This window comes from Hemitrygon akajei, chromosome 2 (genome assembly GCF_048418815.1).
Source record: "Hemitrygon akajei chromosome 2, sHemAka1.3, whole genome shotgun sequence".
Classification (NCBI taxonomy): domain Eukaryota; kingdom Metazoa; phylum Chordata; class Chondrichthyes; order Myliobatiformes; family Dasyatidae; genus Hemitrygon; species Hemitrygon akajei.
In genome coordinates this window covers 40,147,402-40,160,589 of record NC_133125.1, presented here as the reverse complement: position 1 = coordinate 40,160,589, position 13,188 = coordinate 40,147,402, and the positions used below count along the sequence as shown (strand labels likewise).

At 40.1% G+C, this 13,188-nt stretch overlaps 2 protein-coding genes across 6 annotated transcripts in view; both read left to right on the top strand.

Moving 5' to 3' along the window:
* Positions 1 to 10,662, top strand: part of frmd3 (FERM domain containing 3) — a 173,847-nt gene extending 163,185 nt beyond the window's left edge. For 2 of the 5 annotated variants that reach the window (XM_073070636.1, XM_073070638.1), the window contains exon 2: positions 7,554 to 10,662. In XM_073070636.1, the coding sequence (XP_072926737.1) occupies positions 7,575 to 10,352 (2,778 nt within the window). In that variant the 5' untranslated portion in view covers positions 7,554 to 7,574 and the 3' untranslated portion in view covers positions 10,353 to 10,662. Of the gene's footprint in view, positions 1 to 6,333; positions 6,448 to 7,553 lie in introns of those variants that run through there. The other 3 variants (XM_073070630.1, XM_073070663.1, XM_073070646.1) reach the window with 3 other exon arrangements.
* A 1,839-nt stretch (positions 10,663 to 12,501) lies between these two features.
* Positions 12,502 to 13,188, top strand: part of LOC140740979 (uncharacterized) — a 109,103-nt gene continuing 108,416 nt past the window's right edge. The window contains exon 1 of the mRNA XM_073070621.1: positions 12,502 to 12,611. Coding sequence (XP_072926722.1) covers positions 12,601 to 12,611 — 11 coding nt within the window. The 5' untranslated portion in view covers positions 12,502 to 12,600. The remainder of the gene's footprint in view (positions 12,612 to 13,188) is intronic.

Here is a 13,188-nt window from a genome sequence, read left to right as displayed (position 1 = left end):
TGTTTGTGGGAACATTTCAATGATGGGGCAAGTGAAGTTGTCCCTTTGGTTCAAGAGCCTGATGGTTCAGGGATAGTAACTATTCTTAAACCTGGTGCTGAGTCCTGAGGCTCCTGTACCTTCTTCCTAAGGGTGACAGCAGCAAGAAGAGAACATGTCCTGGGTGGTGGGGTTCTCTGATGATGGATGATGCTTTCCTGAGACAGTGTTTCACGTGGATGTTTTGTTAGTCTCAGCTCTCACTGTGAAATTTCTCTGTCCCTTTATTCGGGGTGGGGTTGGGGGGGGGAAGAGAGAGAGAGCCTGTGGTATGTCAAATTGTTGAGGGTACAACTAGCTTTTATTGTACTGCAGATCATGGTCTTTCTTGGGGGGCCGGTCTGCTATTGCTTGTCAGCTTGGTGGAGGGTGTTGATACTTTCTTGCTGAAGTAGGTGCGGGGCAGGAGGGTCGTTGCATTGCTGCTGCTTGTGCATGGGAGTGGGAGCAGGGGGGCCTTGGGGTTCCTACATTTTTACAGTCACTCATTCTTTGGGGTACTCTTCTGTGTTTGGGGATGTCTGCTAAGAACTTTAAGTTGTATATTGTATATAGTCTTTGATATTAAATGGAACTATCAATCCTCTGAGGCACCTTGGAATATCTACGGGAGAGTCTGGGTCCAGAATACTGCAGGACTCACAAAGAAAATGTAATAGTATATGGATGTTTTTCATTCTGAGAGGGAGATGCCCATTAATGATGTTTAGTTTCCACTGATGTAACATAACTGGAGCACACTCAGTCTCTGATTATCAGTTTCAATGATAAGTGCACCTTCTGTAAGAATAATGAACAGTAGAAACATTACATGATATACTTCTGGCTACATGCAAAAAGACCACAAGATATAGGAGCAGAATTAGGCTGTTTAGCCCATCAAGTCTGTTCCATATTTTAATCATCATGGCTGATCCAATTTTCCTCTCACTCCCATTCTCCTTGCCTTCTCCCAGTATCACTTCATGCCCTGACCAATCAAGAATCTATAAATCTCTGCCTTAAATATACATAAAAGACTTGGCCTCCACCGTTGCCTGTGGCAAAGAATTCCACAGATTCACCACCCTCTGCCTAAAGAAATTCCTCATCTCTGTTCTAAAAGGAAGCCCCTCTATTCTGAGGCTAGGTCCTCTGGTCTTAGACTCTTCCCACCATAGGAAATATCCTCTCCACATCCACTCCATCAAGACCTTTCACCATTTGATAGGTTTCAATGTGGTCACCCCTCACTCTTCTGAATTTTAGTGAGTACAGCCCCAGAGGAGCCATCAAACTCTCTACATATGATGAGCCATTCAATCGTGGAATCATTTTCATGAACCTCCTTTGAACCCTCTCCCGTTTCAGCACATCCTTTCTAATCTATGGGGCCCAGAACTGCCCATAATACTCCATGTGAGGCCTCACCAGTGCTTTAAAAAGTCTCAGTATTACATTGTTGCTTTTATGTTCTAGTCCTCTTGAAATGAATGCTAATATCTCATTTGCCTTCCTCACCACAGACTCAACCTGCAAATTAACCTTTACAGAATCCTGCACAAGGACTGTCAAGTCCCTTTATGCCTCAGTTTTTTTCATTTTCTCTCCATTTAGAAAATAGTCAACCCTTTCATTTTTCTACCAAAGTGCTGACCATACACTTCCTGCCATCTGCCATTTCTTTGGCCTTTCTCCTAATCTGCCCAAGTCCTTCTGTAGCCTCTCTACTTCCTCAAAGCTACCTGCCTTACAACTATCTTCATATCTGCAAACTTTTCAACAAAACCACCAATGCCATCATCCAAATCATTGACATATAACGTAAAAAGAATCAGTCCCTACACAGTCCCTTGTTTTATCATTTACAGCCTATTTTATCTTGTGGCTCCAAGTACCCTGAGACCTCATCTTAATAATGGACTCCAACATCTTCCCAACAAATGTGGTCAGAATAACTGGCCTATAATTTCCTTTCTTCTGCCTCTCTCACTTCTTGAAGAGTGCAGTGACATTTGCAATTTTCCAGTCTTCTGGAACCATTCCTAAATCTTCTGGAGCCATTCCTAAGTCTAGTGATTCTAGAAAGATGATACTAATGCCTCCACAATCTCTTTCAGCTATCTCTTTCAGAACCCTGGGGTGTACACCATCTGGTCCAGGTGACTTACTCACCTTCAGTCCTTTCAGTTTCCCAAGAACCTGCTCCCTAATAATGGTAACTTAACACACTTCATGACCCCTGACACCTGGAACTTCCACCATACTGCTAGTGTCTTCCACAGTGAAGAATGATGCAAAATACTTATTCAGTTTGTCCACCATTTCCTTATTCCCCATTATCACCTCTCCAGCATCATTTCCCAGCAGTCCAATATCCACTTGCCACTCTTACACTTTATGTATCTGAGGAAGCTTTTAGTATCCTCATTCGTATTCTATTTTTACCTTCTAAATGACCTTTTCCAGTTGCTGTCTGTTGGTTTTTAAAAGCTTCCCAATCCTCTAATTTCCCATTAATTTTTGCTCTATCATATGCCCTCTTTTTGGCTTTATTTTGGCTTTGACTTCTATTGTTAGCCATGGTTATGTCATCTTTCCTTCAGAATATTTCTTCCTCTTTGGGATGTATATATCCTGTGCCTTCTGAATTGCTTCCAGAAATTCAAATATCATACCTTCATTCCTGTATTCACCCCTTTGATTTTGTCTGCCTTTTAAGTTGCAACTCATCCTGTTGATTGCAATTTTGCCCTGTCAGCAGCCTCTTTGCACTACACATTGCCTCCGATTGTAAACCAGCTACCTCATCTTCAGCAGTATTATCTGCCTTTCCTACAATACTTCTTGCATTGAAATATATGCAGCTCAGGACACTAGATGCACCCTGCTCAGCATTTTGATTCTTAACATCGTCTGAGGTCTTACCATCATCTGCCTCTACAACCTCTCTACTAACTGTTCTGGCACTCTGGTTCCCATCCCCCTGCAACTCTAGTTTAAACCCCACTATGCAGCATTAATAAACCACCTCTATCTCACCTCCATCCCGCCCCAGTTCAGGTGCAAACCGACATGCCTACACAGATCTCACCTTCCCTGGGAGAGAGCCCAATGATACAAAAATCTTATGCCCTCGCTCCTGCATCGACTCCTTAGCCATGTATTAAACTGTAAAATCTTTCTAGTTTTGGCCTCACTAGCACATGGCACGGGTAGCAACCCTGAGATCACAACCCTGGAGGTCCTGCCCTTTAACTTAGCATTTAATTCCCTGAACTCCCTGTGCAGAACTACATCACTTATCTTACCCATGTCATTGGTACCTATTGTACGTGGACTATGAATTCTGGCTGTTCATCCTCCTACTTAAGAATGCTGAGGACTTGATCCAAGATACAGTATCCTAGACCCTGGCACCTGGGAGGCAACATACCAACTAGGAATCTCATTCTTGCCCTCAGAAACTCCTGTCTGTTCCCCTAACTAACTGATCCCGTATCACCACTGTGAGCCTCTTTGCCCTCTTCCCTATCTGAGTCACAGAGGCAGACTCAGTGCCAGAAACCCAGCCACTGTGACTTCCCTCTGTTAGGCCAACAGCAGCCCCCCTCCCACCCAACAGTATCCAAAGTGACATACCTGTTGTTGGGGCAATGTTCACAGGGGTACTTTACACTGTCTCCTTAACCCCTTTCCGAATGTCACCTGGTCTGCTGTGTCCTGCACTTTGGGTGTAACTACCTCTCTGTATGCCTTATCTATCACCCCCTCAGCCTCCAGAATGATCTGGAGCTCATCCAGTTCCAGCTCCAACTCTTTAATGCGGATTGTTAAAAGGTGCAGCTGGATGCACCTCACAGTTGTAGTCATCAGGGACACCGGAAGTCACCCTGCCTTCCTACATCCCCGAAGAGGAGCATTCAACTATCCTGCCTGGCATCTCTGCTGTCCTAGCTGAGCAGATATAAAGAAGAGAAGGGAAAAAAGTTAACCTGGAGCTCTCCTTTCTCTGAATGAAGCCTCTCTTCCTGGAAACCTCAAGATCATCACTTTGACTCTGTCCACTCAGACAATGACCGCTACACTTGCCCCTCCCTGCCTTCCTTTACTTTGCTCTTGCTAATCAATCCCAAACACTGATTGGTAACTGGGCAAAGCTCTTTTTGCTGTAGCAACCCCACTGCTGGCTTCTCTACCTGAGCAGTGGACCTGAGTGAAATCCCCTCCTTCCAACATCTAGATTGGTCATTGGTCAAAGCTTTTTTTTGTTTATAGCCCCATGTTTATACATTTGTTTATTAATTGGGCCCATATGGTTTGTGGCTTTTTTGCCAGCTCCCATTATATCATTTTCAGTTGTTGGTGGTCATATTGTCAACAAAATAAACAATTTAATTTTGAGCAGTAATGACTTTATATCACAATCTAGAATTATAAAAACCATATTCTCTTGATTTCCTCCACCATTAAAGCACTGAAGCAACTGTTTTTAATAAGGAAAAACTAACCTGCATTAATCATCAGAGAGCCAACTTTGACTTGAAGGTTAGGAATGTAACAGCCCAGGTAAGCTGACTATGCCGGCACTGATACCAGGAGGTAGCCAGCTTTCGTTGGGAAGTCCTGGTATAGGACGAAGCTCACTGTGACCTCTCTGTCTTTGCCATTGCTGCTGCCCAATAAGGCATCACAAATTTCTGAAGACCTCCCAGTAGATTTTTTTTGTTTATGTCGGTGTCAATGCGCTTTGTTTTGTATGTGTGTATTTATCCAGATAAGTGCACCTTTTAGTTTATTTTTAAACAATAGTTTTATTGTTTTTAAAACAGGTCCAAGTGTTACTGAATGTCAAATACATTCACAGATGTTCAGAGATAGCGGCAGCTGTGACAGCTGGTGAGCCCAAGGACAAAGGCTGCCGCCACTGACACAGGCCCTTTGAATGCAGAGTGCTACAGCCCATTGTAACGGCCAGGGAGCTGGAAATCTGTACCCGCGGCTCTCTCTTGTACTGGTAACTTCTCAGAATTACCCCGAAAAGTTCACCAAAATAGGCCCAGGTGAGGGAGGGTCCCAGAATTAAAACCGTTACTCATAGTTCTACATCCCTTCAATCACAGTACCTAACACGAGTCAAATATTACTCGTTCAAGCCTCTCATCTTTGTTTTGTAAACGGTTTACGGCTGACATCCCACTCCCACGGTAGTGCTCCGTTCTTACTCGTATCTCACACCACCACCATCTTCACTGCTATCTCACTCCATCACTCGCCACTACACACACTACTCGCCTCCCGCGATCCCTGCTCTATTTCTGATCTTCATCCAGGCCATTAGCCGTCAAATTTATTTCCTTCAGCTTCTCCTTTTCCCAAATTACTTACTTGAATTCCACGTTTGCCCTTAGTATCACCACGCAAACTCGTTAGACAAATGACCTACTTTATATCTCCATCCAGAGCGTGATAAACGTGAGGCGAGACATAAAAAAAGACCAATAAAAGCAAAACATTTTTTTAAAAATCGCTTAAAATGTAATATTTTACATCTTTCCCTATTGGTTCTTTTATTCCCTATGGATTCAAACCAACTTTATTTGATTCTGACTCCCCGTGCTGCTATGGAGTACTGTATAGTTAATGACTTTTATTGGTCTTTACAGTTTTACTTCATCTCCTTTCCACCTCATCCCTCCAAGCTTCGCGATTTCCTAACTTTTCTTATTGGGGTGGGGGGTGGGGGGAAGGTAAACTAAAACGGTTTTCCTCCAACTCCTTTCAACAAATAAATAGTAACTCTTGACCGCATGTTTAGAGCATCGCTTCCATCTCCTACAGCCTCACATGCATTTGTGAGGGTGGGGATTGTCACCGGGCCATTCTTCCTGGGGTGGAACAAAGCTGGGTGGCGTTGCTGGGCTGTCTCCATGGAAACGGTAGCATACAACAGTACATGCGAGGCGGAGCGGCGATTTGCGCGTGCGCTCACTTCCAGTGGGGTTCGCCGGCTCAATTTATCCGCGTCGTCTTGTCTGGAAGAAACTTTGACTAGAAGCAACGTTTGTCAAACTTTGTCAACGTTTGATACCACAAAAGTAAGGGGGAGTTTTATTGCATTTATCTCCCTTACACAGACCGGCCCTGACACAGACGACCGGTGTATATTCAAAGAGCCGAGTGAGTCTGCGTTTAGTGGTGTTTGGTTGCCGTGGAGACCTGTCTGCTCTGAATAATGGTGCTTGCCGCCGTGGCATAGGTCCACAGGCACTTTACGCAAATTGGAGGCTTCCTGCAAATTAAGGGGCAGTTTCCGAGGAGAAACACAGATAGAGGAGAAGCAATGACAAGATATGTAAAACAGTCAACGATTTCAGTGCTTATTATAAACCATTCCTGTTTGAATTCCACCACATCCAAGTTTCTCAGGTATAGTTACAACTCTTCAAACAAGAAGCAAGATACAAGTTGGAGGGAAATACGAAGGGCATGGGTTGAACCCGGGATATTTCCGCAGATCTGTACTAGAAAAGAGTTGTTTTATTACCAGGATAAGTGGATCCCATTTTATACCAGAGCCTGCTTGGACTTGTTCACTGCTGCCCGGAGAAGGGCAGAGAGAGTTTCTATTGCATGGCTGGGGGTCAATGACAGAGGGAGTGATAGTTGTAGCACATAAAATGATCTTTTTAATCCACTTTTATTTGTCATGGTGCAAAATAAAAAAAACAAATTGGGCAGTATTGTCGAGGTAAAGGGATAGTTGATGTTTTGGGTCAGGTGCTTCTCAGTCCACTGTGCTCCTCCAGGGGTTAGTTTTTTTTTGCTTCAGATTCCTATACCTCTGGTCTCTTGTGCCTTTGTTTCTCATTGTGCATAGCATTTCCCCCTTTGGTATAGTTCTCTATTTATAATTCCATTTTATGATTTTTAAAGTAAAATGTTAGTACATGAGACAGTCTCTTAGGTGTTTTTTAATTATTGTGGGGACTGCAACACTTCACACTTGCTATAACTGTATATAAGAGTTGTTTCCAGTTTTGAATTTTAGTGCTTGGGGTAATGTTCTTTTAATCTACCATACTTTTAAGAAAAGATGAGATTTGATTGCTTATTCTGTTTATTAATATTATAAATCTAACTTTTCCTAATCCGATGATGCACTTGTGAAGCCAACCAGAAAGAACTGAAAAAGAGTCATGCATTCAAAGTCTTCTGAGGGTTCTCGGCCATTAAATTCTAAAGCTGTGGTGAGACCTGCTTTGGTCTTATTTCATTGTTTTAGGGAAAAACAATCACTTTACAGCCATTACGTATAACAATCATGTGTATCATTAGAAGATACTTGCCTTCTCAATTTTGAATTTGACATGAACTCCCCAAGTAGTGAAGCAAACTATATGATAAACACCATTATATTATGAAGCCTTTGCTAACCAAATGATACAAAAGTATTTAAATGAGTGTGCTTTTCTCCCTAACTGTGAACTCATTATTATTCACAGAAAATAATATGAATTTCTAATATCTTCCAGAACAAGTTTACAACTGCAGGAATGTCAAAGGATTTAAGTTCTGTCACCATCTTAAAAACAGACACTCCTCGTACCCGTGATCTGAAGACTCTTCGAGCAAAGCGTTTGGCTTACTTTGTGGACCGTAACCATAACTGCACAAATTTATCCAGAGATGTTGGCAGTTTGGGACCTAATGACAAACAAGTTAACATTGATCATAGAGTTGCGCTTAATGCTGAGCAAAATTTTCCTTTGGTAGAAAAAGAATGTCATATCAATGAATTAATTCAACATACAAGAGCTGAAGATACAAGGCAGATGCACTCTAGAGATCTAGAAACATTGTTGAACATTTCTGAGAGTGATGGGAAAGATGCTTGCACGCCAAGGCCAGATTATAATTTCCTGGAGAATCCCTCTGTATCAGAAATTCAGAAGCTCAGGCACATCGTGTGCTGGGCTCAAGAAATCCTAAAAAAGGATAAGAACGATTCACATACCCAAGACCATCAAAACACTATGAACATAAATGAGACAGAATTAGCTGAGAGTCACTTGAATCCTGATGCTCCACAAACAACTACTTTTAATTGCTCCTCACATACAAATACATTTGTCCACAAAGCTGCTGTAAGTAGTGCATTTGATGAAGCAAAATACTCAGCAGGTATTTCAACTGAAAGCTTCAACTCGTTTGACTTATTAAGGCCACATAGGAATTTGGTTCCAATTTCTTCCTTTATGACCGTCCAGAATGATGTGCAAGAACAACGTACATCAACAAATATTGGCCTTTCAACCAATTGTCACTTTGATTCCAGTAATACTTTTGAAAGAAAAAATACTGAGCAAGTACACACATATAATGCTTCAAATAACAAATGGAAATTTAAAGATTCAGGGGAAAGTAAAGAGCTGATGACTGAGTTACCAAATGAAACTTGTCATTCTATGACTAGTAATGTGAGTGCACTCAACAAGGGTAATTATTTTTGGATTCCCCTTGAAGCTGGTTCAGATGATGAATACATCACTGAAAACAGACAAGTGAATGGGGTATTCATGAAACCTTTTGTAAAAAGCAATATCACTCCACTTTTGTGTAGCAGTAACAATAATTATCATAACAATAATGGTGAACCAACCTTATCAGCCAGAACAGTAACACTTAGAAAATGCCCAGAAACATATAACAATTCAGGTGAAATATTGGAAAACCCTGTCAATCTGCATTATATGACACAACACCACATTAGCAGTAACAATCAAAATAATAATGGGGAGCCTACTTTATCTGCCAGAGCAGTAACGCTTAAACAATCTCCTGTAGCATATTGTGACAGTTCAGGAGATATATTCGCAACTCCTGTTAATAAGCATAATGTTGCACTATATTGCAAATCAACATTTTGTGATGAAGGAAAACGTAATTATGCATGGGAAACCAAAAAAGCTGAGGAATACTTTTCAGGAGGTGACTATGAAATTTCACTGGGACACTCAAAAATTGCTGATGTACCTGGACTTTCAGCAAACCTGGACGATGCTGGTTTTAATTTCAAATCACCGTTTGCCCCCAAATGTATAATTGAAAGTTCAAATGAAAAGATAACGATGAACGAACAAGACAAAGGAAGTGAAGTAGAGAAAGCTCCCCAGGGAAGAGCATATAGTGATCAGTTCCCTGAAAAGTTCAGAAACTTGTGCATTACAGATGCAAATAAAACGTTACTTTCACATTCATCAGGATCTCCAAAATATTGTAGTGACATAATAATGGACAGCAGATGGTGTGAAAATTTGCCAGATCTGGCAATATTAAATAAAAAGGCCAACTCTAATAATGATGAAAATGAAGTAAGGTATCAAACAACCAAGAATAAGGCACAAAATACTTTGAAATTGTCTCCATTACCTATGTTATCATCATATGATTTCAATGATTCAGAAACATCCAGTATACAGTTTGAAAAGGAGGAGCCTATAGAAAGTGTTAGAAACCAAATAGCAGATGAAAGTAGAAGCTCTTTCCTCCAAGCAAATAATCTGGTCAAACGTTGTCCTGAGTGCAGAAGTGACAACAGCTCCACTGTTAACTGGTGTACAGAATGTGGATGTGTCCTGATTGGGATAACACCACAACATTGTAATGCTACCAGTAATATTGATGGAAGAGCATTTTCAAATTCCAGAGATGGTTCCAATAAAGAGAAAATAGTAGTAGTTGGATTAAAAGAAAAGTCAGAAATTGAAGAGTATAAGTTAGATGATGTGAACAATTTGGAAAACAGCACTTGTTTCTCTTTGGAGATATGTGAGTCTCAGCTAAGTGTATATCAAAAATATCTTCTGTACATGGAACATCTGGAAAAAATACGAGGCCAACATCAGACCAGAGAACAGCAACCAACTGATGTTCTGTTAGTGAAGGAAAACACAAATCAGACAGAAACAGTAGATGAAAACAACAGCTCTTGTGGAAAACATGAACCAGAAAATAGTAACACTACTTCATTCATACTGCCGACACATTTCCGTGAGCAAACAGATAGTACATACATTGTTTATGAGCAGGATTCTGAAGACAACCCAATTCCCAACCCAGACATAGCAACTGTACCTTTGACAGAAAATATACCAGGAGTTTCAACACTGCATTGTACTTTTCAAGAGAAAAGTTACTTAGAGCAAGACAGCAATGTTGAAACATCAAAGAATATATTGCACAGTGCTACTTTGAAACAAAACTTTGGAAATCAGAATTTTTCTTCCTTGGAGTATGAGAACAATAAAGAAACTTTGAAAGGTAATTATTAAGTAGTCAAATATTAGCTCTGTTCATTAACCCTCTGTATACCAGACTTTGTACATAATTTATGTAATTTTTATTTTGTTGTTTACTAAATTAAAATTGTCTCAGGAAATTAAGCATTTAAATTAGATGAATTTTATCTGTGAAACTACTTATGAGCTTGTATCTGTCTAAGTGAATTTTATTAAAAGGCAATATGTAACAATTACAATGTTAGCAAACCTTGCCTTTGGAACATATACTTGCTTCTGCAGTGTACAGTAGATATTGCATCAGAGCTCATTCATTCTTGGAATTCATGTACTGTGCTGACTATTGGAGAAAGTTCAGCATCTATTTGCTAAATAAACAGATCTTTTTGTTCATTATTCTCAAAGTCATGCATTCAATTTGCTTCTTTTCATTAATGCTCTAGGGCACTTTGCCAATTAAATGCCTATGCAGCATGGTGATTGTGTAAGTTAATAAAATATGGGGGTCTACTTACATACAGGATGTTGTCATGAACAGCACATTCATGAATGATCAATTAGCCAATGGTATTGATTACAGCCATTGTATTAGGTCTCCATTAGGACCCAAGCCAGGATCTTTTGTGTATATAGGGCATATTGTTTCTTGTTTGCTCTAAATTCCATGAATTATTTGAAGGAGTAGGATTGAAGCAAAGTCATAAATTGTTACCAATGTGGCACACAAAGATAATAATTAATTTCTGTGGGCTACAAAAATTACCATTGAGTGTTGGTTTTCAGGGGTACCATAATTAACATAAGCAGAATCTATCCTGTATGATAGCTAAGTATCTCCAGTTGTATAATGGAATTTATGTGATCCATTGGTTACTCCTCACTTGTGAAAATATCTAATATTTTGGTATCACAGTTATGAACCTTAAGACATGATAATTTGCCCTAACATATCCTTAAGAGGCTCAGTGTCAAATTTTCTTAGGTAACACACCTGTGAAGCATCTTGGGATTTTTACAATGATTAAAGGGTGAAAACATACTAATAAAAAACAACTAAGTACATCTAACGCAGAATAATTGGGTGATTGAGAAAGTCAAGAAATCCGCCATAACAGCCTAGGTGTTCTGAGGCTGATGCTAAACTGGAACGTAAGGTGGGACCTCAGCCCAGACTCATGACTCACAATCTTCTGCTCAGTTAAGTGTATAAAAACCATCAGTTCTGAGAAGATTTCTTTGGCTATAGTTTTTCATTGCTACCAGATTGCATATTGGCCAGGCTACCAAGGGAAACTCAGTCACTTTTGGAAAAGTGCAATAAAATCTTTCAAATTTACCTACAAAGGAAAGGCATCTGTTCCCGAAGTTGCAGCATACTCTCTGTCCTATGCTAAATGACTCAAACCTCTGGAATGAAACTTAAATAAGAAGGTATTATTTGAGGCAAATCTGGATTTAAAAAAATATAAATTATATGAGGTTGTAACAAAAGATAAGGAGTCCTCACATACTGAGTCATCAGTTTTGTTGGTCACAATATTGTTAATAGTGAACAACAAACTATCTGCTGGAAGAACTTGCTGAGTCAAGTCTCACATCTGGAGGGAAGGAATTATGGATACATTGGGTCATAACCCTGTGTCAGGACAGGACCTGGTAAGTTCTTCCAGTAGATTATCTCTTGCTCCAGATCCCAGCATTGTCGACTCATGCGTCTTCTAGTTCATAGTGAGCCTGGTGCAAGAGTACATAATAATCCCAAGTGAGTTATCAATACAAGTACAGTATCTCAATAAAGAGTGGGAATGGAAATTTCATAGGTGTTTGTAGATGACAGGGGTGTCTGTAGATCTAAAATAATCAAACCAAACAATTAAAAATGCACATGTTGCTGGAGTCAGGAAAATATCTTTGATGGAAGGTTATTGATCTGACTGGTTATAGTTGCAGATAAAAAAGAGGTCTGGGATGGAGTATAAGGGTCTTGGAAGGGCTGTATAAAAATCTTGCCAGGTCTTGTCAAGGTGAACTTGGTAGCTCAATTAACCATTTTTCCCCCAGACAGCCTTGTGCTTAATAAACATGCTAGATAAAAATTGAGGCACTGTAATGTATTATTAGTAATTTATGGAAAACTTTCAAGATCATAAGACAGTATTTTATTTTTTAAGATGCAGAAAAAAAGCCCAGGAAGAAAAGAAAAATCCAATCAAGCATTAATCAATACCAACGATGTTGGGAAAAGTCGAGTATTGCATGGTCATCTTATACCCAAGGAGCAATGAAGGCAAGGTATAGAGTCCTACTGTAATTACTAACATTAACATTCGGTGGTTTAATTTCTCAGTTTTATCTCCTCCTCCTGCAACACATGACACTGGCTTTTTTATGTTCAGGTTCTCAGATGTATGATCTCTCAGCCACCGTTCCCATTCTTTAAGTGCATGTGTTAGTTGTGCAAGATTATCAAGTTAATTAGCCATGGGAACCAATCCTACCAAGATCAATTCTGCTCTTTGTTCACCTAATCCAATGGTGCAGCAGCTTTCTAGCAGGACTTCTTGAATTTCAGCTAGGAGTTGAACACTGGCCACTCTACCCTCTCCTTAGCTTTGGAATGGTGAGGCCAAATGTAGAACCAGTTGACTGAGATTATCTATAATTAGCATTGATCAGCAAATTAACCCAGTGCCTTGCTTGGTTCTGTTCTATACATGAGTATAACATTTAGTCATGGTGATGAATTTGATCTGATTTGCACTACATATTCATATTAAACCAATGTTGGCATGGTAAAAATGAACTACATTGAGAGGTACACACACAAAATGCTGAAGGAACTGAGCAGGTTGGGCAGCATTGATATGGG